This window comes from Calonectris borealis, chromosome 30 (genome assembly GCF_964195595.1).
Source record: "Calonectris borealis chromosome 30, bCalBor7.hap1.2, whole genome shotgun sequence".
Classification (NCBI taxonomy): domain Eukaryota; kingdom Metazoa; phylum Chordata; class Aves; order Procellariiformes; family Procellariidae; genus Calonectris; species Calonectris borealis.
The window spans coordinates 2,605,629-2,631,187 of NC_134341.1; the positions used below are offsets into that span (position 1 = coordinate 2,605,629).

General features: G+C 49.8%; 2 protein-coding genes and 1 long non-coding RNA gene across 3 annotated transcripts in view; 1 reads left to right on the plus strand and 2 right to left on the minus strand.

The window, feature by feature from the left end:
* Positions 1-65: 65 nt before the first annotated feature.
* LOC142073608 (keratin, type II cytoskeletal cochleal-like) lies at positions 66-4,112 on the plus strand. The gene is made up of 9 exons (XM_075133600.1): positions 66-518; positions 1,026-1,234; positions 1,725-1,785; positions 2,054-2,149; positions 2,403-2,567; positions 2,721-2,846; positions 3,246-3,466; positions 3,766-3,800; positions 3,901-4,112. The coding sequence occupies exons 1-9, from the start codon at positions 66-68 to the stop codon at positions 4,110-4,112; spliced, it is 1,578 nt and encodes a 525-aa protein (XP_074989701.1).
* Positions 4,113-9,412: 5,300 nt separating this feature from the next.
* LOC142073729 (keratin, type II cytoskeletal cochleal) lies at positions 9,413-19,517 on the minus strand. The gene is made up of 9 exons (XM_075133869.1): positions 18,957-19,517; positions 17,968-18,176; positions 15,350-15,410; positions 14,742-14,837; positions 13,795-13,959; positions 13,528-13,653; positions 12,057-12,277; positions 11,494-11,528; positions 9,413-10,696 (listed from the first exon to the last, which is right to left on the minus strand). Exons 1-9 carry the CDS (start codon positions 19,365-19,367, stop codon positions 10,509-10,511), a joined length of 1,512 nt encoding a protein of 503 aa, XP_074989970.1. The 5' UTR covers positions 19,368-19,517; the 3' UTR covers positions 9,413-10,508.
* Positions 19,518-19,843: 326 nt separating this feature from the next.
* LOC142073752 (uncharacterized) overlaps positions 19,844-25,559 on the minus strand; it is a 47,822-nt gene continuing 42,106 nt past the window's right edge. The window contains exon 4 of the long non-coding RNA XR_012670459.1: positions 19,844-20,832. This is a non-coding gene — a long non-coding RNA (uncharacterized LOC142073752). The remainder of the gene's footprint in view (positions 20,833-25,559) is intronic.

Genomic DNA, 25,559 nt, shown 5'->3' on the forward strand with positions numbered 1-25,559 from the left:
GGAACTGCACCCTGGAATCTTCTCCCAGCACATCGCCTGCACCAGTCTCTCTCCCACCAGCAACCATGTCCTGCTGCTCCTACAGCACCAGCTCTGGACGTGCCATCAGGAATTTCAGCTCTTCCTCTGCAGCTCTTCCCAGGAATCGATGTAGTTTCAGCATTGCCTTGTGTCACTGGGGTGGTGGCATGGGCTGCTGTGGCTTGGGTTACTTCAGCAGCAGAAGTCTCGGTGGTGTGGCATTCCCCAGGCCCAGAATAGCTGTTGGAAGATGTCCTCCTCCGAGACGTGGATGTGGCTTTGGTGCAGCTGGCACAGGGTTCGGCTACAGAGGTGCTGGCTTTGGCTACAGGGTTTGTGGAGTCTCCAGGCCATGCACCATCCCACCCATCACCATCAACAAGCAACTGCTCCAACCGCTCAGACTGGAACTTGATCCCAACATGCAAACAGTGAAGTACCAAGAGAAGGAGCAGATCAAGACCCTCAACAACAAATTTGCTTCTTTCATTGACAAGGTGAGCTGGGAACCCCTCCTCAGCTCCAATTTGCAGGCACTAGAGTCCAAGTGAGATGTCTAGCATGGAAAGGGCATGAAATCCTTGTAGGACAACTCATTTTAGACATTGAGGGCAACTTGCATAAGGTGCCAGTTGAGCACCAAGGTGTTTATGAGCCACTGGGGAAGCTTCAGTGTACAGGCACTGTTGATCTGATCTCTAGGCCTGACTGCAGGGAGGGAACAAGCTGAAACCAGTTTCATCAGCCTTCCAGTTCCTTCCCGTTCCTCTCTGCACATCCCCAATTTGTTGCAAATCTCTCCTTTCTAGAAGTGCTTAGATTTTTGTGCATTTCCACATGGGTGGCCCAGAAACAGCCTATGCGCAAAAGCACACTGCATTAGGAAACTCTGCATTCACAGGTACCAAGAGGAGGAACGCGCTTTTCACTGCCGTTGCACGGACCCTGGCTCTCACAAGCCCTTAATCCTCATCTTCTTTCCTATTTTGCTTTCCGGGATTCAGGTTCGATTCCTGGAACAGCAGAACAAGGTGCTGGAGACCAAGTGGAGCTTTCTGCAGGGTCAAAAACACTGCAAGAATACCATCATGCCCATGTTAGAGGCTTATGTTGGTAACTTGAAGAAGCAGCTGGAAGCACTGGGGTGCAACAGAGCCCAGTTACAAACAGACCTGAAAGCAGCACAGCAGGTTTTGGAAACCAACAAGAAAATGTAAGTAAAAAAGAGAGAGATGCGAGTGCAGGGCTCAAAATGTTGTTCGAGATTTGTCAACAGGCAGAGGCCGTGAACTTTTCATGGTAGTAACATGTAGGTAGATGGAGAGATCTACCAGGATCTCAGTATATAAAATAAGGTCCCAATTCTCAGAGAGATGGAGGAAACAGAGGATGTCCCTCTTCCAGCTTCTCCTTCTCTCCTTCCTAATTCAAGGAATTAACATTTAGAAATGCTCAGCAGCTATTTGCTGTTGGAGAGGTCAAATGAAAACAGTTCTGCTGCAAATTTGTAAAGACGCAGAAACCTCTCTGAAAACACGTTTCCTTTCCCATGGGCTACGAAACAAGACCAAAGCATCCCAAAACATTGTTTGGGGAGAAGGAAGAAAATCAGGAGTTTCACTTCTTGAAAGAAGGCCCGCAGAAACCCAAACAAAGATGTAATTGCGCTGAACTCAAACAAAATCTCCCACTTTCCCACGCAGGTACAAGGACGAATGCAGCCAGCGGACGTGCACCAAGAGTGAGTTTATTGCCCTGAAGAAGGTGAGCAAGGGGCTGTTTGAACTCTCCTCTCCGGGTTCAGGTCTTTGGGGTGCACGCGGTGATTTATTTCCCAAAAGCAGCAGCACACAAAACAAGTACAAGCAGGAGCTGGTGCCTGGGTTTTCTTGAACTCAAATCAGCAGCAACTGTGTAATTGGGAGCTGGCACACGGTCACGGTACCAGCACTGGAAGTCCCTCACCCCAAGGGTAGCCCTGAGTCTGCTCTCGCTAACAAACTTCCTTCTTCTATCCCCAACGCGTCTCCAGGACGCGGACTGGTTTTTCTTAAACAAAGCAGAGCTGGAGGCCAAGGTGGAAAGCCTGAAAGAAGAGGTTGAATTCCTGAGAATGCTCTACGAAGAGGTAAGAAGCCTCCCTACTGCTCCAGCCATCATTTGCATTTCCCAGCTGGATTTTGAACTTGCTTATCCCAAAGGACAGGGGAAAAGGGGGTAACACAGGGCAGCGGTCATCGCTTGCAGCGAATGGCGAGACTCGGCAATTCATCTCTGCTTGGCCACTGCAAAGGGGGACAGTTGCACAATGTGGGTGGCACACCAGCTCGGGGCTGGACTTGGAACACTCTCTGACCAGCTCAACCCCACGTTGCCACCAGGAAATCCACCAGCTGCGGGCCCAGATCTCAGATACTTCGGTGGTCGTGCAGATGGACAATAGCCGAGATCTCAACTTGGACGGCATCATTGCGGACGTCAAGGCCCAATACGAGGACATCGCCCGCAGGAGCCGGGCAGAAGCGCAGGCCTGGTATGAAAGCAAGGTGAGAAAACCTGGCAGAGGGAGGGTTTGGGTGCAGTTCCTCTCTTCAGACCAACTTCAGACCCAGAGAAACACCCCTACTGTTCTGATTTGCTCTGATTTAACTCAAAACGTGTTTTTGGGATATGCAATGATGTCTTTGGGGCTTTTTTAGTTTGAGGAGCTGCGAGTCACTGCAGGCAGAAACGCTGACAGCCTGCGAGAGACAAAAAACAAGATAGCTGAGCTGACACGGATGGTCCAGAGACTGAACGGAGAAGTCAGGAGCGCCAAGGGCCAGGTGAACACTGCCAGGTCTGGTTATTTCAGCAGGGCAGAGAGTGAATTGCTGTTCCTGCGAGCTCCCACAACTAAATTAAATGGTGCTGTAGCACCTTGCAAAGGGTGTTCGTGAGCTGGGACTCTGCTGCTCCAACCAGGGCTGCATTAAAGCCCAACTCATACAGTATCTGAAGGCAGATGCGGTTACAGCATCCCATCCCCTGCGAGCAACACAAGGGAGTAGTGAAACTGCACGTCCAGCTCCCTCAAACCCCTACCAGAGGGGATTGGGGGACTGCGTGTCCACCTTACTGCTGGGCTGAATGCACAAGCAGACTTTAAACCCATCTCTTGATAAGGCATTGCATTTGAAGATAGCAAGAGACAGCTAAGACGGACCGTGTCTCGCTCCTTGCAGCGCTGCAAGCTGGAAGCCGCCGTGGCCAACGCTGAGCAGTGTGGCGAAACGGCCGTCAAGGATGCGAAGCACAAACTCTCCAAGCTGGAGACAGCCCTGCAGCAGACCAAGGCAGATCTCGCCCAGCAGCTCCACAAGTACCAGGAGCTCATGAACATCAAGGTGGCCCTGGACATCGAGATCGTCACCTATAAGAAGCTGCTGGAAGGAGAGGAGAGCAGGTGAGTGACAGACCCTAGCAGGGCTGCACAAGCTACTTTAGATGCATGTGTGGAAGGAAAAACAACTGGGCAGTGCTGTTTGGAGCTGCCGTGCTGCAAGTCATCTACGTGGTCCTGATGCAGATCAGTTCTTCCCATCAGTCCTAATAGGTCTCCACCAGTGCAAACCCACCCAGAGAGCCAGTCCTACTGCCTCTGAGCAGCGAGAGACAGTCTAGAGAGGGTCAGGATCACATTTGAGGGAAAAGGGCTTTGCATTTCAAGATAGATAACGTGCAACCTTTTCTCATTCTCTACAGGCTCTGTGCAGAACACAGCTTCCCTGTCAACATCCGTAAGTTGGAGTATTCACCTTCTACCAAACTTGGGCATCTTCTGCCTTTTCTCCAGGGAATTCCCTAAGCTGAAACTCAGCTTTGCTCTGCCTTTTGCAGCTGTCTGCCATTCACAGGGAGGCCTCACCCATGGCCCAGAGCCTGGCTTTGCAAGTGCCCATGCGTCAGCCAACAGAAGCGCATGTTGTACCAGCAGCGTGGGGGTCTGCAGCACAGCGGTGGGCTGCAGCGATGGTGTTAGCAGCAGGAGCACGAGGAGCTCCCATATGAAGGTGGTGTCCATGACCAAGTCAGCCCGGAGCAACATGTAAAGAGCTGTAGATAAATGGCAAGGCTGGAAACAAAGCGACACGCACCCCTTTCTGCCGACACACAGCAACAGCCAGGCCAGAGCCCGATCGTGTGCACCCAGCTCCCCCAGGCTGCACACCCATTTTCCATGCACGGGGGATACAAAAAGCAAAGAGGGCTTTTCTATGGTCAAGAGTTTTGCTATTTCTTCTAGGGAATCTAGGAGCAAGAAGGGCTAAAATCCCCCTCATCGCTCCCATTATGCAGTTAAAACAAGATGCCTTTGGTGTAGTTCCCTGGTCTTCCCACTCCTACAGATTCAAGAATTCAAATGAAGTGCGAGAGAGGGCACCTTCTACCTAAAAGTATTTTCATTAGAGCTTTATCCAGCCCAGTTGTCTTAGCAGCTCCCACCTTGGATCAACCTAGTTTTATCAGCCAGCCTTTTAGATTACACATACACCCCGGCATGAGCAGAACTCACCCAAAATTGCCTAGCCTTGCAGCTTCCCCACATGTTGCATCGATTTCATTGATTATTTGCCCCAAAGGATAGATTTCAAGGGATATTGCTGTTTGGAGGCAGTTTGCTTATCTACTTGCATTACCTGTTTCGAAACTGATCCTCAACTTTCCTTTTCCTTCTGGGTTTTTAATGGTCTGGCTCATCTGTGGCCATAAATGCCATCATAACTGAAGAGTCTGGGGGCCAGAGTCCACTGTCAGGTATGAAAGGGACTGATCCATCGATGTATCTGGCCCTAGGACACAAAGCTCCTCTGTGATCTTGTTCAAGGGATCCAAACCCAACCTTAAACGCATGGGACCAGCATCAATTGTCTTCCCAGTTGTCCAGTACCTAGCACACTGAACTGCTAGCGTAAGTACATTAACCCTATTTGGGAAGAAAAAGAGGAAGCAGGGATTTATTCCTAAAGACCTTGTATTTTGTCAGCAGCTTTCATCCTAGTTTTAGTCCTGCATCTCCAATAAATTGACATAGCAACTCAGTTACCTTCATTCGACACCTTCATTTGGGGAAAGGAGGGTTAATTCTTGTCTCTGCTCCAGGATCTCAATGCCAAAGCTTACAGGGGTCTAAAACAGGCACAGGCCAAGCCCTCCATCCGCTGGGAGCTCTTCCTTCCTGACCCAGACACCCCACCTCAGTGGTCTCCCATAACCCCCAACGCGTCTATTCTCCATGCACGTGAGCAGCTATGCAAGGAGAGGAGTCATAACCTCTCTCCAGTTGGAAGTACCACGCTGAGTTGGAAGTACAGCTCTCTTCTTCCTCACACCTGCACACACGGAGCAGGATCCATTCCACCCAATGCTGAGCGTTTATGACGCAGCCGGCTGCCGGCAAGGCACGAGAAACAGGTGCTTCCCAGGTTAGATGTCTTCATTAGGACAGGGTGGAGCCCCAAACGATTTCTCCCCCAGGAAAAACAAACAAACAAAAACATTTAGAGGGCACTGACTAAGCAAAGATGCTCTAGCAATTTGCATAGAGCTAACTGAAACTTTTTATTATTATCATCGATTGCTAAACCCCCTTAAAACCATCAGTGATTGCCTCAAGTTGCCTGGGAACTCCTCAAAGCCATACACCAGGAGCTGCTGGACGGTTTTACCTCTCCTTGTCCTTCCTCTCATTCCGGCACCAGGCCAGGTCCTGCCCAGCTCTCCAACAGGGCACAGCTTCATTGCAGCAACCCCCTGGGCAAGCCAGACCCAACTCCCAGCCCATGCTACGTACCTCTTCCCAGGCTGTGGCTGCTCCAGTGCAGGGGCACAAAGTGCCACCATCTCCAGCAAGAGGCTGGAGGACCTCTTTTCATCTCTACTGTAGGGGGTGTTGCCCTTTATAACCTCATCAAGCCAATTACGCTTCCCATCAAGCTAATGAGGCTTCCCAGGTGGAAGCCTTCCCAGGATAGGAGTTGTCTCCCCCCCACCTTGCTCCTCCCTGCCCAGGGGGAGCTGGGGACTCGGCCCAGCCCATACTGGTTTCGTGCCATTTAATTCCTTTTAAACACAAGATGAAAATCTCAATCAACCTCAGAGCAGGGTTTTGGCCTTGGTAGTTACTGAAAAACTGATGGAAACTGAAGCAAATGCAGCTTAAACACCAGGGAACTGAAGAAAGCTCCCCACCACCTGCAACCGCCTTCTCAGGCTGGGTTGCATCCACGTCCTCACCCTTCCTCTGCCTCAGTTTCCCTACAGAGGAGAACAGAACTTACCTCCTTCGTAAAACACTCTGACATCTGTGGACAGAACCGCGTTGCCAATGACCTCAGTCCTGTTATTACAATAACCCATGGCCAAGCTCGCATCCCAGGGTTTACAGCTGGTGGTGTGGCAGTGCCACAGGGGTAGGTGGCCAGAGCAAAGCGACCGCATCCTGCAACGCAGCCCAGAAGGAAACAGCGGGGATGGTCCAGCAGGAACACAGCATTCAGCTGAGGCACTTAACTGGAGAGAGAAAATCAGGACAGCTCACTAGGAGGGGAGAAAGACAGAGGCCAAGAGCAAGCAGAGGTAGAACAAACACTCAAAGAATTATTTGCTTAAAGTATTAGATTAAAAAAAATATTATAAAGTATACTTAGATAAGTATTATAATGCACACTTAATTATTGTGCATTTTACCCTGCAGACAGCAAGAGGCAGAAGCTGAAGCACTCTGGCCTTGGCAGGGATAGCTGGGCTTTACACCTGCACGGAAACTGGCAACACTGTAAGAAGGAAAAAAAGGAATTTCACTGCTTTTGTGAACTGAGGAAGCAGCAAGATTTCCTTGTACAGTTGGCTTGGAAAAAGGAAATACTACTGATCGGCTAGATGAAATCAGCTGGGCATCTTTAATGCCTGTGAGTAAAGCGCATGCATGGAGCGACCTCCCCAGCCATTAACGTGCTCACGCCAGGGCAGAGCTATTAAAATGTTTAACTGACATGATAACAACTAAGGGCTTTGAGATGTTTCAGTGGTGAAGGCAACACTTACAGTTAGGAGTTGTACTGTGGAAGGCTGAAAATACACAGCCGAGTATAGAAAGATGGATGTGCTCCTGACTGTGCAGTATTACCTGCCTAAGTCATAACAGGAGGGAAAACAGGGCTGGGAGGGATGTCTCGGCCATACCCTGCCCCAAAGCATGAACAGAATAGTGTCCCTGAGATGGCACCAGATGGGTCAAAGGACTCGCCCATTCCAGGAGGAATTGCCCTCTGCAATTGTCTTTGCCCTCTACTGGGCTCCGTCTTTCTCTCAACTCACATTTGCAAAGCTAAACAGCTTCCAGCTTTCCCGAAATTCTTTGAGCTCAAATTCACGGCTCCTCCATGAACCACAGCAGCTTGCCGGGTCACCCCAACATCCAGACCAGGCACATTCCTGGCCCCACACCAATATGAACATCCTTTCTCTGTGTATGATTTTATCCACATTTCAGATGCTTGTTATTCTTCTTAGTCACTGCTGCAAAATAGGGAGGCCAAAAAATACTGCTTTGTGGATCATTTGACGGCTTTTTCTACCTTTTAATACCTCTGAGACCAGCTAGCTCCCATCATCATCCTCCTTTTTTGCCACTATTCTCCCCGGCAGTGACATCCTGCCCACCAGCACGGGAAGCTCAGCTGCCGTTCAGACAAGCAGTGGGAGGCAACGTCTGGCACCCAGGAGACTCAGCCCAAGAGGCGAGAGCTGGGCGAGGGCTCTGCCTGCCGGAGAGCGAGCATCAGCGCTGAAGGCAGCTCACACGCTGCTCAGTCTGGCAGCTCCACGGTGGAGGGCTCTGCGGCGGGTGGGTGCTGGGCTTCTCTGGGTCTCGTCTGTCTCCCTTCTCTAGAAGTGCAAAAATCTCCCCCATGGCAAAGCTGCTTCTGAAGCTGAACTATTTCTCCAGAATCCAACTTGCAGAAATTGCAGTCAGCAAGACACTGTGAATACCCCTGCTTTTACACTAACTCAGGGAGCTTTATATTCATATCAGCATCCCCTCTGAAGCAGAGGGATTAAGTTTCAACCAGCTCCACTTACGACCCCAGACTGAGCCAAGACCGGATCCAAAGAACGAGCACAAAGCACAAAGTGTATCCGTCTCCACGGACTCACGAAGATACTTCACGGTGTTTCCCGAAGTGTGCGGGTCCCCTTTTCCCCAGCACCATTACGCAGCGTATGTTGTTGTGGAAAAGCTGCAGCCGCACAGACTGCACGTGCCCCTTCCCAGGTCAGTACTGCACGCCCGATACCCAAAAATTCAAGGAGCAGCAAGGAGCCCTGCTAATCTCTTGTAATGCTAAGAGAGACCCACAATTCCTCACTAAGTATCACAAAGCCTTGCAAATGACAGCAAACAGTGGCACCCCCCGCCAAAAACATCTGGGCAACGTCTTTCTTTGAGCTCTTCATTTCAATTAAGTTCAGGGGATTTTTTTCATTTTGATTTTTTGGCTATGACATAAAAGCCGTGAGCTGGGTGTGCCTGGCCGCTGATAACACGGCTCTCCTGGGCACCCGGGATTCCTCCCCTCCCTGCTATTAGTGCTGCGCATGTAGTAAAACCCCACGCAGGCTCAGCGCTGCGCTTGCTCAGTCACAGGGGGCTGGCCCGTGTTGGGCACTGGAGCGACGGGGTCCGGGTAGTGCGCAGTGGGTAAAGCATCCTGCAAGGCCCTGGCAGCCTCCTCACCATCCTCATCCGGGAGGAAACAGCTTTTCTCCGTGACTACAAAACCTCTGCCTGGCCCCATCCCCACGGGGGCGATGCCTTCTGCAACAGCAGCTCCAGCAAGGGCGCGCCACGCGTCTGCACCATGGCCCTACGAGAGGGGTGGGAGCAAGCACAAATCACCCTGGGGTGAGCCCCAAAGGAGCTGCCCCAAAAGGAGCAGGAATGAGTTGTCCTCACGCACAGATTCACCTCTCCAAGCTCTGGCCATCTGCAAGAGAGGCGTCTCCTCCAATGTTTAGCTCTTCTCGGCTCAGCGGAGGAAGATGGTGCTCGGAGGGGGATTGGTCTCAGTCAGATTCAGCCTTGATCGGGGGCTTGGCTGAAGCCAAGTGTTGAACAAAACCAGTCCCATCATCCCACTGCCCAGACTTGGAGCAAAGCAGGCGAGTAAAATTCACGCGGGAATGAAAGACCGTGAAGGCAGCAAACTCTAAATCCTGATCCTGACCACAGTGTGGCACTGCTCCAGGGGACACAGCCAGGAGCAGGCTCTGGAGACAGGAGGAAGGTGATAACAGAGCTCCTGAGCATCCAGGGCAGCACAGACAAGGAACTCAGCTGGGACTGAAGAAGCACGCAATAGGGAAACTTTATTAATGGCCTCATGACAAGGTCTCAGACCACAAAGGCATAAAATGTCAACCAAAGATACACTGCTAGGACATGGCTGAGCATGCAATACAATTCTGTGCAGTTCTTTTGAGTTATTATCTAACAATTCTTCCTACTGCAGTAATGACCTAACTATTTTCCCTGGCATGTTTAAGTTGAAGACACATTTTGGCAGGAACAAGTAGTTATTGTAATGATGCATCAACAAAACATGCTTTTCCCCTAGCTGTAGTAAAGACACCAGATATCACTAAATATGCTTTGAAATAAAGGGTGGTAAACAGAGACACCCAAGGATGTTATCTCCCATTTTAGTGTGCTACTTACAATTTTAAACAACTTCATATCCCTTAAGCTTCTTTTAAGGAGAGGGAATGGGTGGGGGAGCTTATTTATGAGTTACTTTGCTATAAAGAACCTGAAAGTAAATCTGTCTGCATTGCCTTCAGTAAGAAATCAGCTTCATTCAGAGGAGAATTGTTGAATTCCATTTCTGAGCCCATTTCCAAAGAAAATAAAGAGAAACCCAAAACAGTTTCACTGTTTTCTTCTTGGTATACTTTAAGAAAACAAACCCAGGCTGAAATCTTAACAAGGGTTGGCATTTTCTGAGGAGCCTAAGGGAATAAAGTCTTCCAAATCATATTAAGAGGGAGATAATCTTCTGGTCTCTTTTGCAAAACCACAGCAGAAAGGTGGAATAGCTTGCCACTCAAATGATTGCTTTGCCTTTCAAAGGGTGAAATCCAGCCCTGAGCAGGGGGTACCAAGCACACAAGTAACAAAAGCGTTATCCTGCCTGCTTCACTGGATAAATTTCACCCTACAGGCTTGGACCTGCTCTCAGTGGAATGGTTCCCACCGAGTTCAACAGTGCAGGAGCAAGCCTTAGGCATGATGTGGCAGGGTCAGGTACTCTGGTATGTCTTACTCCAATTCATTCATCACTGTAGAAATTTTGCAGCCAATTTGTCCTATGAAAGGCAACAAAACTTTTCTTTCTATGGTTTCCCTCCTGACATGTAATGGGTACCGCTGATCTCCGTTCCTGTAGTTACTTCCTGAAGCTTCTCCTGCTGGACGAGGTTGTGGTGACGGTGTAGGATTTGGAGCCGCCCCCAGAGGAGAAGCCGAGCGCCCCGCTGCCCATGCCTCCTCCCAGGCTAAGGCCTCCTCCGATTCCTCCTCCCAGAAATCCACTGGAACTGGTATAGCCACCACCACCGCTGGAGCTGACCACGGCTGTGGCACAGAGAGAAGCAAACCAAACGTGAGTGCCAGGGAACTTCGAACCCAGCTTGGAACCCTCACAGAAAGGGCATTTTTAAATTGCAGCAACCAGATGAAAACTCTCTACGATCTCCTGCAAAACACAGGGCCCAGGATACTGATCTCTTGTTACATCTCGGCCAGAGCATTTATTCTCTGTGCTAAGCCAGATGCACGAGGGTTGAGCAGCCCATCCCCTCCTCCATCACTCAGTCTGGCTCAGGACCCCCTGCAGCATGGAGAAGCCCGTATCATAAACACATTCAGCTCATCTCTTGGTGCACCAAAGAGGCTGCGGGCATGTGGTTCACCAGCTACCAGCGGCAATTAAGTGGATGAAAAGCAGAGCCACTAGTTTAGAGCTGTAGACGGCGTCTCCGAGACACCAGCATCTGTCCAATGCCCAGACAAGCAATGCTTCCCAAGCTGGAAAGACACCCTCTAACGTCGCCTTTCCACTAGCTTCCAATCCAGGCAACGCTTTTTGTCATTAGTACATTTTTCTCCATACAACAAGGGGAGGAAAGAAGGATCAATATTCCCCCAAGTTAAATTTCATACAGATGAGTTAGAGCTGGTCTGCCACGGAGCCAACAGCACTATCAACTTCTGTCTCGGGGCGCTCCCATTTAGGAAGGGGGCTAACTGGTTTGCAGAAGCTACGGCAGGGCGCTATGAGGCTCCTGCACGCAGACCCAGCTGGTCCCCACCTGCATTTTCTATAGGCATATGGCTATGTGTAACTATTATAAATTATAAAATCAACTCACAGATGTTGACGTTGCCAACTCCATCACCAGCCAACCTATTGGAGAAGAAAAACACAAAGGCAAAAAGGAAGAGGACGGGTTAGATTCTGCATTACTCAATGTTCCCCCAGGGCCTCAGCGCTGAGGATGAAGACAATGGCAGTGAGTTATTACTGCTGTTGTAAATTATTCAGACAAGATAAGTGTGCCATCCAGCGCTTTGTTCTGGCCCTACATTTACAAGCTCTGTTATCACCTGGGGGGGGCTGAAAGAGCACAGAAGCTCTGTCCTAATTCCATGGGGATTTGAGCCACTTGGAAATTTTCTGCCACAGCATCGAACATATGATGGAAAACTTTTTTCTTCTTTGTGTATTTTCACCAAAAGTATCAAATCTTCCCCAGAACTTGCCAGTTTGGCTCTTCCGCCAAAGCATTTTTAGGACAAAAAGTCAGTTTAAAATGCAAGGTTTTCTCTTCTGTATTTCCTTGCAGAAATAGGAATTGGGCCCTCACAATGTCGCCAAGCAAAGGGAACAAAGAGCTGGGCCCTTCCTCACGTAAAACCCACAGGTTGCACCCACCTGCTCTCCTCGCCCTCCAGCAGCTTCCTGTAGGTCGCGATCTCGATGTCCAGGGCCAGCTTGACGTTCATCAGCTCCTGGTACTCGCGGAGCTGCCGGGCCATGTCCTGCTTCGCCTTCTGCAGGGCTGCCTCCAGCTCCTCTAGCTTTGCCTTGGCATCTTTGACAGCCAACTCACCACGTTCCTCGGCTTCAGCAATGGCTGCTTCCAGCTTGGCACGCTGCAGGGACAGAGCAGGGTACGTTGGTGGGCATTCACCTCCTTGGTGGAGGACACTACTGCCCATGTACTTCTGACATCTACTGGCCAGACTCTCTCTGTGTATCTGCAGAGCGCTGGAGCCATCTGCTCAGCTTAGATCCCTAGAAGTTCATGCCTACACGTTTTTTTTGGGCACTGGATGGAGATCAGCCTGCAAAGGAAGCTCGTCTCATCCCAAGATACGTTCTTCTGAAAGGCAGACCCTATTTCTCTCCACTGGCTACATTTTTGGAAGACTTTCTTCAGGTGATCCTCAACTTCTCAGACCACCCACACCGCATACAACAGCGCAACACTTAGGGTTAATGCAAGCTCAGGTTTCCTCTCCTATTATGCCCCAGAGCTTGTTCAGAGCCAGTTGGTCTCCAGCAAGCTTTGATGTGAGGCAAGCGTGGACTCGAGCAGACCTGCAGTTAACAAACAATGCAGACCTACCCCAAAAGCATCCCTGTGGGGCCACATCGAGCTGGCAGTCTAACGCACCCTCAACTGTGCCCCCTGTACTTCCAAAAAAGCCCCGTGTTTGGCAGGAAGGGCTCACAATGAACACATGTGCTTTATACTCATTCATTATTCAAGGGAGCTGCACTGGGTTAGCTCTTTGCTTGTAAGTGTGTGTTGAAGCCTCCCTGCCCTGAAACCAAATAAACACGAGTGGATGAATCACAATGGCTTATCTCCAGCTCTGTGCACTCTGGTTATTCACAACCAGTTTTCAGCCCCGAACATGGTCTGAACCACTCACTGGTCTGGCTTTCACCAGCCGTTTGATAAAGCGATAACAGCCCCTGGAGAAAGCAAACAGAACTCCCATACAGCTGAAAAATTCTTTTATGTGCCCAAACACGGTGTTCCCTTCTGCAGAAAGGGAGTGGACAAAGATCCCAGAAGCAAGAGGGTACAAGGAATGTGTGTGGCTCAGAGGGAGGCCACACGCAGCCTTGCCCTTTGGAAACGGCTCTGCATCACTCCCCTTCTGCGCTCCCAGGTCGCTGGCGGACTTGTTCTCACCTCTAGCTCAGCTGCCTCTCAGCATAAGGTTCCTCACAACACAGTTTCCCCCTCCATCAGAACTGACATCTTTTGAGGTGAGCACTGCAGCCACCCCCAAACTGCTTCTACAGACGTTGTGTTACACCTGGATCCCTGGCACGCTTGCGGCTGCTAAATCCACTGCTCTGCAGCAGGAGAAGAAGGGCTGCTCCTCACCTGGGCCTTCACATTTTCAATTTCACCCTGCAGCCTCTGGATCATGCGGTTTATCTCCGAGATCTCATTCTTCGTGTTGCGCAGGTCATCTCCGTGTTTCCCAGCAGTGACTTGCAGTGCCTCGTACTGTGGCATAAAACAGAATAAGAGAAAAGGATGGAGTCAGCCTGGCAGTCAATTAGCCAGCTAAAGTCTCTCCCACTCATGACACAGAGGATACAGGTACTAACAGACGCTGCAACTGCCTTTACCTCTCCCATAACTCACCTTGCTTTGGTACCAGGACTCGGCCTCCGCCCGGCTCCGGTTGGCAATCTCCTCGTACTGCGCTTTGACCTCTGCGATGATGCTGTCCAGGTCCAGGTTTCGATTGTTGTCCATAGACAGCACCACAGAGGTGTCAGAGATCTGGGCCTGCAGCTCATGAAGTTCCTGCCAGTTGCATAAAAACAATACCATTAATCACTGACTTTTAAGGGCCTCTCTTTTGGAAGCCAATTAAAGAGAGAATCTGAGAAGAAAAGGCAAAGGGAGGCAGATAAGAAGAATTCAATCAAAACATTCATTAATTAGAAAGAAACCAACTGAATCACATCAACCTTGCAAAGCACAAAGTATCAAACAACAGCAGAAATGGAGCTACCTCTTATCACTCACATTCTGACAGCAAGGTTAGTTTACCCCACTCCTAAGATAAGAACCCAGCATGAAATGCTAGTCCAAGAAGCTTCAGCATCAGCTTCACAACAAAGCGAGGGCCAAATTCCACCACCTCACCTAAGGATGCAACAAGTCCAGTTCAATCAAACTCTTATTTTGCAAATAAGGGGTAAGATAAAGGCGTCTGGGACAAGGAGCTTTCCTTTCTCTCTCTCACACAGCACACAAGCACACACCAGCACTACAGCACTGGCTCTAATACACTGGTTTTCCTTGTTTTCGCACTAACAGCATCCAAAAAATAATGCATGTCCTGGCTACGTTTGCAATAAATCCATCTCACATCCCAGATAGGGAGAAATCACTGTGACAATTCAGAGGATGTGCGCTTTACTCGCAGGCTTATTTCTGCTTATGCAAGGGAAGGCTGCGTGTCTCCATCACCTTTCTTGTCTCTGGAAACAGCAGATTAATTTTCTCAGTCACCATTCGCTGTTCTTCACCCACTGGTGGTGCTACACTGCAGCAGCCACAAGAAGAAGAAAGGACCTTACCGCTTCATAGAGAGACCTCAGGAAGTTAATCTCATCCGTCAGCGCATCCACCTTGGCCTCCAGCTCCACTTTGTTCATGTAGGCGGCATCCACATCCTAAAAAAGTGATAATCCATTGAGATTGCCATAGCTTTGATGACTAAGTCCACCCAGCCTTTGATGGCTTCAAAAGCAGCCATGAGCCCATCAAGTTCCCCAACCTGTCTGCTCTCCATGTCCCTCTGCCCAATGACCCACCATGTCCTAAAAATTATCTACCAGTGTACTAAATATTGCCGGTGTGCAGGATCCCATATGTTCTGTAGGGTCCCCTGGACCTGTGTTTGCAAGTCCACTGTCAGTTTGGACAGTCAGGGGAGGCCTTTGGAAATGTCCCAAAGAAAGATACAGCCATGATCTATGATATCCATGGGATCTGGCACTCCTTCCCAGCTTCCTGTAGAGACTTCAGCGCCTACACTGAGGCAGCCTTCAGCCAGAAGTGAGAGCTGCGATTCTTCACCTGCAGGTCTCTAGGCACAGCTGTAGCAAAGAGAGCGTAGGGGCAAAAGGGGGAGAAGGGCTGCAAACATACATGATCAGTCCCAGCTAACATCCATGGCACGCACCTTCTTGAGCACCACAAACTCGTTCTCTGCTGTCGTGCGCTTGTTGATTTCGTCTTCGTATCTGCCAGAAAAAAAGGGATTGGTGTGAAGTTAGAGCCTGGGTAAAAGGAAAAAATGTCACAATGAAGAGTCACCCCGATTCCCTTCTCTCTCCCTCCATTTCTCTCTTTGGGAACCACCTCAGCAAAGCCTATGACTTCCTCAAGCCAGCCACAGGCAGAGGTTTGCTGTACCACTGCAGCACGTGTATTATTTGCACAAGGGGTACCAGCTGTATGCCACAGTTCCAGGGTACTGTTTGGATGAGCTGATGCCTGAAAGCTGTTCTGGTCCACACCGCCATGACCACTAACCTGGAAAGCATTTCTCATGCATGCTTTCCCACATTCATCAAAATTCACTGCACTTAAGAAAATTCCCGCTCCTTATCCTCAGCCATGGACAGCTGCAGGATGGCAGCCTACGTCCTGAGGCTCTCAGCTTTTTCACTTGCCCCTTGAGAGAGCAAATACAAATGCAGAAGAGATGCAGGCAGATTCAACAAATCCCTCTATGCTGATCAAAGCACCTGTTAATGCTACTTTCACCGTGCACTTCCTTATTACAGACATTTGAGAATATTTTGCAGGTGTCAATCACATGCCACTGTCCTGGTAAGAGCAGAGTACAATTATTCCCATTCTGCACAAAGTGGCTATGCTTCGAAGTCACACAAACTTCTAATATTGGCTATATTGGATATAAATATCCCTTCCTTAGCTGTCCACCTTTAGATGTAATGAGCTAGATCCTCAGCAGATAAAAATCATGCTCCATTGACTTTATGGGAGTTCACTGATTTGTACCACTTTGCAAGCCTGGGTCTCAGAGCCTGCCTTACACCATTCTACGTAAGCCAACCTGCTGAAACAAATGGCAAGAATCTGCTCTACGAATCCTGAAAGTCATCCAAGGAACAGAGCAGGAACCACTCTGGCTGTTTCAGAATTGCTGTTGCCAAAGTCAGAACACTGCTCTGTTTATTTACACAGTCCCTGCATGGCTAGCGCGGTAATTTGCCTTCCAAAGCGTGAGCTACTTCACTTTCAACAGCCTTCATGTACCTCCCCTTCTGCTCCGCACTGGAAGCTTGCCCATCCACACTGGCATAAATGGACGTTGTCCCTTTCGAGGTCAGGGAACTGCATCCGTTGCTACTGCAGAGTAATATATGACCTGCAAATTACGTGATCGTGCTGCCTACGCGCAGCCTGCAGCGCAGAACGGATAATCACAGAAGGTAAAAAGACTGAATTATTCTAGAACGGCTTGTCGAATTCCTCATTTCCTGGGGGAAGCTCCACCAAGCTGGTCAACGAATTGACAAATCACGCAATATTCTCCATTAACTCCCCAGGCGCCTCGGGAAGCCCGGTGCACTATGACACCTTGGCACACCCTGCACCCCGCCACGTGGACAGCGCAAACACAGCCTGCTCCTACCCTTGCTTACTTTGAACCACACCCTTAGTCAATGCAGTTACTGAATAAGGGACCGAATCTCATCCCCTGGAGCCTCGTGCATATAAATCTCCTCCCCTACCCCAGATGTAAACTGAGAATTACTGTGTAAATTGGACGTATGAAAAAGAGGCAACAGACACATAAAGAGCTAGTCGCGTTTTAGGTATTCTACTTAGAAGATGAGATTTTCTGCATATAAATGGGGAAAAGCAGGTTCTGAACTCCAGTTACCACATCCTCACTCCCCCTGCTGCACCAGCATCTTAGGCTCCTAATTCCTGCTTCCCTTCTCTTAGCACATATAGGGTTTGGTTTTACATGGATGTGTAAGCTGAAGGAATAAATATGCACCTGTGCACCTTGCATTCAGGTGACATGCAATTAAAATTAGGGCTATAATTCCTCTGGGTGCAAACCATCTCCTTGCTGCTGCCTTGCAGAGATGCAAAGCACAACTGCGGATGAGCAAGAGTGGAAATAACCAAGCAGGGTTGGGGGAAACATCATTCCCATGCACCTCCTAGGGAATCACTGGCTATTGACTTTCCCTAAACACACCCTGGAGATTATCAGATCTGTTTGTTTTCAGTTCCTGCTTGATCCAGTTTGCCAGCTCCCTCTTTTCTTTCTTTTTTATTAAAGGCATTCCCCTGTACAGCTGGGTTGGGCACAGCCTGGGACAAAGGCTACTTCCTTCATGGGACTCCTCCCAAGTGACACAATTTGAACTGAAAAATCGCTTAAAAATTGCAGGTCACCTGCTGCATTACCTACCCACAAAACAAGCATCAGTTCACCCACCGCCTGCCAACCTGCTGAGCTCCCATGGGACTCCTACGGACCCGAACTGGCACGTCCAACCCAAAGTACGAAGCCATCCCTGAGGAGGCCCCAAAGCAAAGCCAAGAGGCTGGAGCCACTCAAGACCATGTGGAAACAAGGTGCCACGAGCGATCCAGGCAAGAGGAATCCAGGCAGCTTCCCTGGACTGGACACCTAATTCATGGCTGGGAAAAAATATCCCTCCCAAGCAGAAAAGCTGGGGACATCTCTGCCAAGCTACCGACCAACCTGCCAGCTCAACCACACCGTTAGATGGGAAGATTATACGTTACTTGGTCCTGAAATCCTCAACAAGATCCTGCATGTTCTTCAGTTCGCCCTCCAAACGCCCTTTGTCATTCAACAGCCCATCCAGCTGCCGTCGCAGGTTGTTGATGTATGTCTCAAACATGGGAGCAATGTTACTCCGGGCGGTCTTCTGGTCCTGGAGGAGGCTCCATTTGGTCTCCAGCATTTTGTTTTGCTGCTCCAGGAACCGGACCTGGAAAGCAACCAAGGGGTCATTTGTGAAAGCGGGAGGAAGGGGGAGCTGACACTACAGAGTTTGGATCCTGGGGGAAGGACAGGCTGCAGACGGTATCTGAAGAATTTAGATTGCTCATAGGAAGGACCTAAACTCTGGAGGGTGATAAAGACCATGAGGGAGCACTGCTACTCTCGGGCTTGGCTTATGACTTTAAGGCTTTGTATGAATTAAAGATAAGCAGATCCTGCTTGCCTGACCCTTGACAGAAGCCATCCACAGACTTCAAAGACAGCCAATTACTCAAACTCCAGGTCTGGATTCCTTGCATTTTGAGGATACCAGAGCTGAAGTTTACATAGGACATAGGATCAATTACTGCAAGACAGTAAAGCAACAGTGGTACAGGGCAGTGCAAACAAACACAGCAAGCTCTGACTTACGTCAAGATCTGTTCCACTGGGATGATTCCTCTCCAAGAGGCCCCCATCTCCCTGAATGTGGTGGTGGTGTGCTTGGGTGCAGATTTCATCTTTAAAGCTTGCATCCACATTGTGGGCAATACCAGCTAAATAAAGGGGCTATAAAGCTGGCCTAAGCAGGGCAAAACCCTTTTCTGATGGCAATGCAAGCAGGGCTTTAATAAGAGTTATTGGATTGCAGTAGGCAAATCACACCATGCTCTTGAGGACCTGATCCTGAGCCCATTTATGAATCCCCCTCTGGGTTAAGCGAGCTTTGGGTCAGACCTGCTTTTAAGCAGTGTACACAGAGCTACCAGTCTTTCCAACACCTCACCTTGTCAATGAAGGAGGCGAATCTGTTGTTGAGAGTCTTGATTTGCTCCTTCTCCTCCTTGCGCACCTGCTGGATATTGGGGTCAATCTCCAGATTCAGGGGCGTCAGGAGGCTCTGGTTGATGGTGACCTCCTGGATGCTCCCAGGGCTGAGCGCCCCACCGAGTCCCATGCCTCCATAGCCGTATCCTCCATATCCTCCAGAGCGAACGCTGTAGGAGCTGCCACCTCCAAGGGAGATCCGCTTGTTGGAGGAGCCGAGGTTGTAGAGGCTGGAGCTGCCAAAGCTACCTGCCCTGCCTAAGCCGGCACCCCCTCCTAGTCCACGGGTCGAGGAGACGGTGCTGACCCGCACTTGGCTGATCCCCGGGACGGCTGCAGAGCGAGAGCTGAAACTCACAGACCGGGACATGGCTGCTCTGAGGGTGTTTTCAGAATCCCCCACCCTTCAAAAGCTCAGGGAAGCTGTGCTGGAGACCAGGAAAGTGAGTGAGTTCTCCTGACTGCTTCTCCTTTTATCCGTTAGAAAAGCTGGGCTTGGCCCAAGGGCAAAAGAGAGATCGTTTTACTGCCTCGGAGAGCTGGGTGTGCCTGGCTGCCTTCCCACCCTCCGTCAACCTGCTGAATTCGAGCAGGCGAGGAGGGAAGGGCCAGGGAAGGGACAGGACGCACCTGGTGCCGTGTCCCGCGCTCAGACCTGGCTTTGTTCTGCACCTCCCCGCGCTCAGACCGGGCTTTGTTCTGCACCTCCCTTTGCCTCTGCCACATGTGCAGCCGAGGGACGTGAAGCACGGGCTCTTCTGGGCTCTCTTGGCAGAGAGTCATAACAGGACAGGTCCGATTCCCATTTCCTCCAGGCTTCTCCATTCCCCTCCGCTTGCCTAAATGGATGTTGAAATGAGAAGAGAGGGAACATGCACTGATTTTTAACTCTTGCAGAGCAGGTAGCTCCCCTGTGCAACAGCAGAAAGGAGATAAGGGGCCTCAGCTCAGCGCCAGGTCCAGCCTCGTTTAACACAAACCAAAGCCAGCTGCAGCCTTGGGCACACACGCTGCACTCTGCCAGCAGCACCCAGCGAGTCTGCGCCACGCAGGGGAAGGAGGGCAGCAGCCGGGAGATGCCGCAGCTATTCCCGGACACCATGGTTTTGCCTTCTCTCTCCCGTTAGCGCTAAAATAAAGGTGGTTTAGGTGGGCTGCACCCTGCACGTGGAAATACCCACGTGCCAGTCCACACTCAAAAGGAGACAGGACAGGTTTCTGCTTAAATTTCTGGGCTCCTGTGCAGAAAAGGCAGAGACAAAAATTAGTTTTATGGGCTTTCTGCATTTTCAAATGGCCTTGAAGCTCTCTTTACTATCAGGTCGTAAATCCTCCATGAGATTTCGAAGTCTGGCCTGAATGTGTCAGCCTCCAGCTCTTCCCCTCATCAGGACAGCAAGATAGCGCTGGCTACGTATTCTGGCCACAGCCTATTAAAAATATGTACTTCCTTCTCTGCGGGAAGAATACAAGTTGCCTGGAGATCCCAGCTACTAAAAGGAAATTCTCTTTTTGAAGAAGGGAAAGGGGGAGATTGAGCCAGACAGAGACATATAAGGCAAAATTCTTCCCTGCCCTGCAAGCTGGCTCAGCTTCCACCAGCAAACAAAAAACAACCCATTGAGTGTAAAGTAAACTTGTGTGTTCCGCACACCCAGCTATACTTGACCTGACGGCTGATGCAGGCAGGCTAGGGTTCATTTCATCCGTACACAGCTAGCAACAAGGCAGAAGTCTCCAGCGGCTTTACATAGCTCCAGGTCCTTCTGAGCTCCCAGAGACAGGCCGCTCTCTTGCAACTCCTCTGGGCTGTCCTGAGAAGACAGGGATTGAATCTGGAAGTGTGATTGAGAGTCCTACGGTCAGGCAAGAGTAACTCCCACCAAAGTAAGCCCTGGCTGCTGGATTTTTCAAGTTGCGTTCCAGCCTCAACTCCTTTACATCAGCAGACAGGGATTTTTTGCACCACGCGACACGCAAACCGGAAAGCCATCCAGCCTGCTGTCAGGTTAACGCTCACAAAGGCAAAGCTGTTCTCAGCAGCCTCGGCAGCAAGAGAACTGAACTTCACCCTGCTTTGCTTTATCACGGGCTAGATCAATCAAAAGCCATTTTCTGATCTTAATTACCGCCATGCAGCACCACTGATTTTAGGTAAGGATGAGTCTGTCTTCCATTCAAAGTACAAGCTTTCTTTTCTGTACCATTAGCAACCCAGCCAGTGGAGGAGAGACTCGGGAAAGCCTCATTTACCTTACTGCTATACGCTCCCCAGCTCCCAGTGCTGCAGCTAGCCCGTTTAGATCCCCTGCACTTATTACAACCCATCCTGCAAGTGAATGTTCCCCATTTAAATCGGGTTTCAAGTAAGTCCAGAGATGTCGCGAGCAGAGTTTGCTTGTGTTGTTGGGACGCCATGGTAACGCTGCATACTTTCACAGCCGCAGGGACTGGTAAATACTTCCAAGCCCATGTGAATGACCCCCAGGGATTCAGGTTTGGTAACACAGAAGAGGCTGTATCGACTGGTTAAACACCCTCCTGGGGGAGTGAATGCTTTGACACCGCGACTGCTGTGCTGGGTGTCACCACGCCAGCCCAGTCCCTGCACACACGGGAACAGCCCGCCGCTGTGCACTGACACTCACAAAGCTGGCGGAAGCGTCACAAGTGATAAATCCCTCTATAAACCCTTCGGTAAATGTAGCAGGCTCTCAATTCCAGCCCAGAAAGTGCCAAAAAAAAAAAAAAAAATCAAATATGGTTACATCCTAATGGAAGAGGAATAAATCTTTGCAGGCAAGCAAAATTGTGTGTTAGGAATACGTTATTTTGCTGACCAATGTCAGCCTGTTGTTTCCACATCTTCTGTCGATATCCCGTGGCTATCTCTTGCTGTGTGTTTAGATTGCAGCGTTTGGATTTAAAGCTTTCTGGAACAGGGTGTGCCCTTAGGTTTTGCGGGGTGCCCTTAGGTTTTGTGCTTGCACAGTGCAGTCCTAGTTTGTGATTACTGCTCCAAAGTGCTTCGGCAGTGAGTCATAAATTAATTAGTGTCCTAACGACAGGCAGTGTTTTGGTGGTCTCATGATTGGGGTATTGCAAGAGCATGATGGGGCACTCATGGGGCTGTCAGAACAACACTGTCAAGCTGTTATTCTTGCTAACAACATCCAAAAGCAATGCCAACACAGCGGCGTTCACACCAACGCCTGCAGCCATAAAACTGCCGTGCTGAAGATTTCCCCCATGCTGCGATCACAGCCCCCCCTTTCAGGACCTAAGTAGCCTCATTAATAAAAATTTCCAGCTCATCAACAATTCCTGGGAATATAGAGGGATTGCTCCAGAGGGAACTTGTTCTCTTACTGTCCCAAATGCAGGCACCGTATGTCAACAATCTGATGCAGAAATGAGCCATGCTAGCATGAGGTGGCTATCTATCACGAAGTTTTATTAGTTCTACTTCCCATGTCACTCAGGCTATAAAGCTCAATATAAGGACGCAGATCTTCAGCCTAGTATCTCAATGACAAGACCTTGGCACATTGCCTACTGCTATAACTCGGGGCCTTACGTCTAATTTGAAGTTGTTTAATTGATGTCTTTAGTTTTCTGCCACTGCCCGCTTCGGAAGCACTTAGACGGCTCTCTTGAACCTGGTACGATCCCCCTATTAACGTTAAGTCACCACTCTCTTAGGCTTATGTTGGATAAACTGAATGGGCTGAAATCCTCACATCTTTCATAAACAAGTGGCTTTTCTGGGGACCCCGAATCACTCCTGTGACCTCTCTGTGCTCCAGCGCCCTCGGCACATGCAACAGTACCGTTCGCACTGCAACTTCATGCAGTTTTACACATGGAAACCCATGTTTCGCGCGCCATTCTCACAGCCTGCAGCTGTAACGGCCTCAGGTCTCAATCGGCGCTAGAGGCTGGTACGATGGGTCTCACCTAAACTACACTGCATCCTCCAGCTACACCTCTCCTTTTTGCAGTGAAGCCGAACAGCCTTAGTATTAAGAGGGGGACCAGCAGGAATAGCTGGAGGCAGCTTGCCCGGGGGGACAGAGCCAGCTGCTGTAGACCAGAGCCAGCGCCCTGTTAACAAGGCTTCCAGCAAGCTCCTGTCTCTCCAGGAGCTGCATCTCACCTCTCCTCCTCCCGCTCCGCTGAGGCCAGGAAGCTCTCGGCTCAGCTCCTTGCTGCCTGGCTACTCCTGGGAAGCTGCCTGCTGCTGCCCGTGTAATCCAGCGCTGAAAAACACCTCTTTGAGCTCAGAATTGGCCGTGCTTCTCCTGTTAGTTGAAACCCAAAGAGTATCGGTCTAAAACCAGAGGTGTTTAGATAACAGCACAAAACCACCCGCCAGCACCTCCAGGAACAACTTGGACCCCAAAGGAGTTGCTGCCACCGGAGTCTCCCCCGCTCCAACATTTTCCAGCTGCTTGGCACAGCGAGGTAGCTCCCCTGCCCATGGATTGAGACCTGCGTGGCTCCTGTCCTGTTTGCAGAAGGAGCGTTTACACCCCACGCTGCGGCTGCAGCAACGGGAACCTCTGCACGTTGCCATGAGCTCCTGGACAAACAAGCAAACCCAGCCCGCGCTGATGGGCTGCAGGGATCCTTCCCGGGGACACAGCGCGTGGCGGGGCACCAGCTCATCAGAAAAGCTCTCTGTGCCTGACGCATGGTGGAGGCATTCAAGCTATGAATTTTCCCCCCCTGCAGCCTATTTTACATGCACTTAAAGCTGTTTTCTTTCCCCTCTCCCCCAAATTACAAGATCTTATGATTACAAGAAATCATGAAGGAATAACTATAAATATAGTTATAATTATGTATAATCATAATTACACGGATAATTTTTACATGAAAGTTGAGAGTCACTCCCACAGCTAAAGCCTTAAGGAAAAACAAACAAACAAACAAATTAAAACACTATAATTCTCAGAGCTGAGGTGAAATTGCCAGCCCTGGTAACGCCAGGCTCAGTTTTTCTGGAAACGGCAAGTCTCGGAAGAAAATGGAAAATACATGTTCTGTCCTCACAACAATCACACGCGACTTTTGAGCCCAGCCTGTTGAATCTGTTGATCCGTTCCAGTCCCTAACAGCGGATCCGATCTAACCTCTGCGGATACGCGCACGGTAGAGAACAGGCAAGCCAGGTCAGGTCAGAGTCCACCTATCTTGAGCCAGCAATACACGCTGGCCAGCCCCAAAATACAGGGCAATTATAAAGCGATCCTTCCTCCGGCCATACTTCTTCAGCCTCCAGCCATCAGCTGTTTAACCCTTCCCAAGCTGGAGGCTGCATCTTGACCGGCACGTTTAACCGCTGCTGATGGTCCTCTCTCCCCATTATCGGCCCGCTCCTTGGTTGAACTCATCCCTGCTCGCTACAGCCTGCAGCGATGAGATTGCACATGGCATGCAATGAGAAGATCTTCTTGTGTTCCTGTTTTAATTAACTCAATTGCAAACTAATGTGCCCCATTCAGAGCAGATGGAAACTGTGAGGTCATTTCACTGCAGTCAAGGGAACGCCACCGGTTTATAGGAGCTGAAATAAAACTGGTGCAACAGTGCATTATTACAGGAGTTGTGGGCCTGACTCATGCCTAGGTTAAAGGAAAATGCCGCAAAGTGAATGGAGCAAGGAAGGAGAGAAATGATCTAGCGCAGTCATCAACGAGGAATGCTCTTATCAAAATTTTGTCTCATCTGACACAGCTTGGGCAGAGTCAATGGCACGATGCCACTTTACACCAACTCCAGCTCCAAGTCCAGCAAGGATTAAGGTCTTACTTCCCCCAGAACACTAAGCATCCAACATGGCAGCCATCCTAATTCACCCGCGTTTGTACAGCCCTTGGCGCAGCGTAATTGTGGACAATGACTGGGTTTCTTAATAGCTACCACAACACAAATAACCATCTTCACCCTGGTGACTACACGGGAACAAAGCTGCTCCGCAACCTCTGGCCCCAATTACGAATTCCAAGATCTTTTGCAAAATCAAAGCTGTCCAAACAGATCTGTTGGCCAATAAATGCTCCTAAGGAAGAAAAACAACAAAGAAAAACACAGAACTGTATGTGGTGTTTTAGACAAACTGTCCTGCAGGCAGGAAGTACGTGGGAGAGGCAGGAGTAAAGCCCGTATCACCTCGCTCCACTCCCTACGCACTGCGTGACACGTTACCAGACATGTGGCTGTAAATATTCATTTGAATCTTCAGGCCACTGGATTGCAAAAATTCTATCAGATTCAGCGTAAACTGCCCTCCTACCACAGAGGGTGGTTTGTACCAGCCAGGGTTTCCAGAGATGGTTTCTCCTCGACAAACGCCGGGGATGTTTTCCCTGCGGAACTGCAGGAATTTAACGCATTCAACATGTAAAAATGGGAACTCGCAGGATCTACCCAAAACAGCTCAACCTGTGAACACACAAACAATTTTGTGAAAAACAGAGAAGCCCAAAAGCAAAGGCAGAGGGGCTAAACCAAAGAGGTGTAGGGCCTCCTCCCAGATGAGTCACTGTCAGAAGAAAAG

Coding starts and splice junctions, on each gene's coding strand:
- LOC142073608 (XM_075133600.1), top strand. CDS start 66: ATGTCCTGCTGCTCCTACAGCACCAGCTCTGGACGTGCCATCAGGAAT. Junction 519..1,025: donor TTGCTTCTTTCATTGACAAG/GTGAGCTGGGAA, acceptor TCCGGGATTCAG/GTTCGATTCCTGGAACAGCA. Junction 2,568..2,720: donor AGGCCTGGTATGAAAGCAAG/GTGAGAAAACCT, acceptor GGGCTTTTTTAG/TTTGAGGAGCTGCGAGTCAC.
- LOC142073729 (XM_075133869.1), bottom strand. CDS start 19,367: ATGTCCCGGTCTGTGAGTTTCAGCTCTCGCTCTGCAGCCGTCCCGGGG. Junction 18,177..18,956: donor TCGCCTCCTTCATTGACAAG/GTGAGGTGTTGG, acceptor GTTGCTTTCCAG/GTCCGGTTCCTGGAGCAGCA. Junction 12,278..13,527: donor TTGAAAATGTGAAGGCCCAG/GTGAGGAGCAGC, acceptor CTGTCCCTGCAG/CGTGCCAAGCTGGAAGCAGC.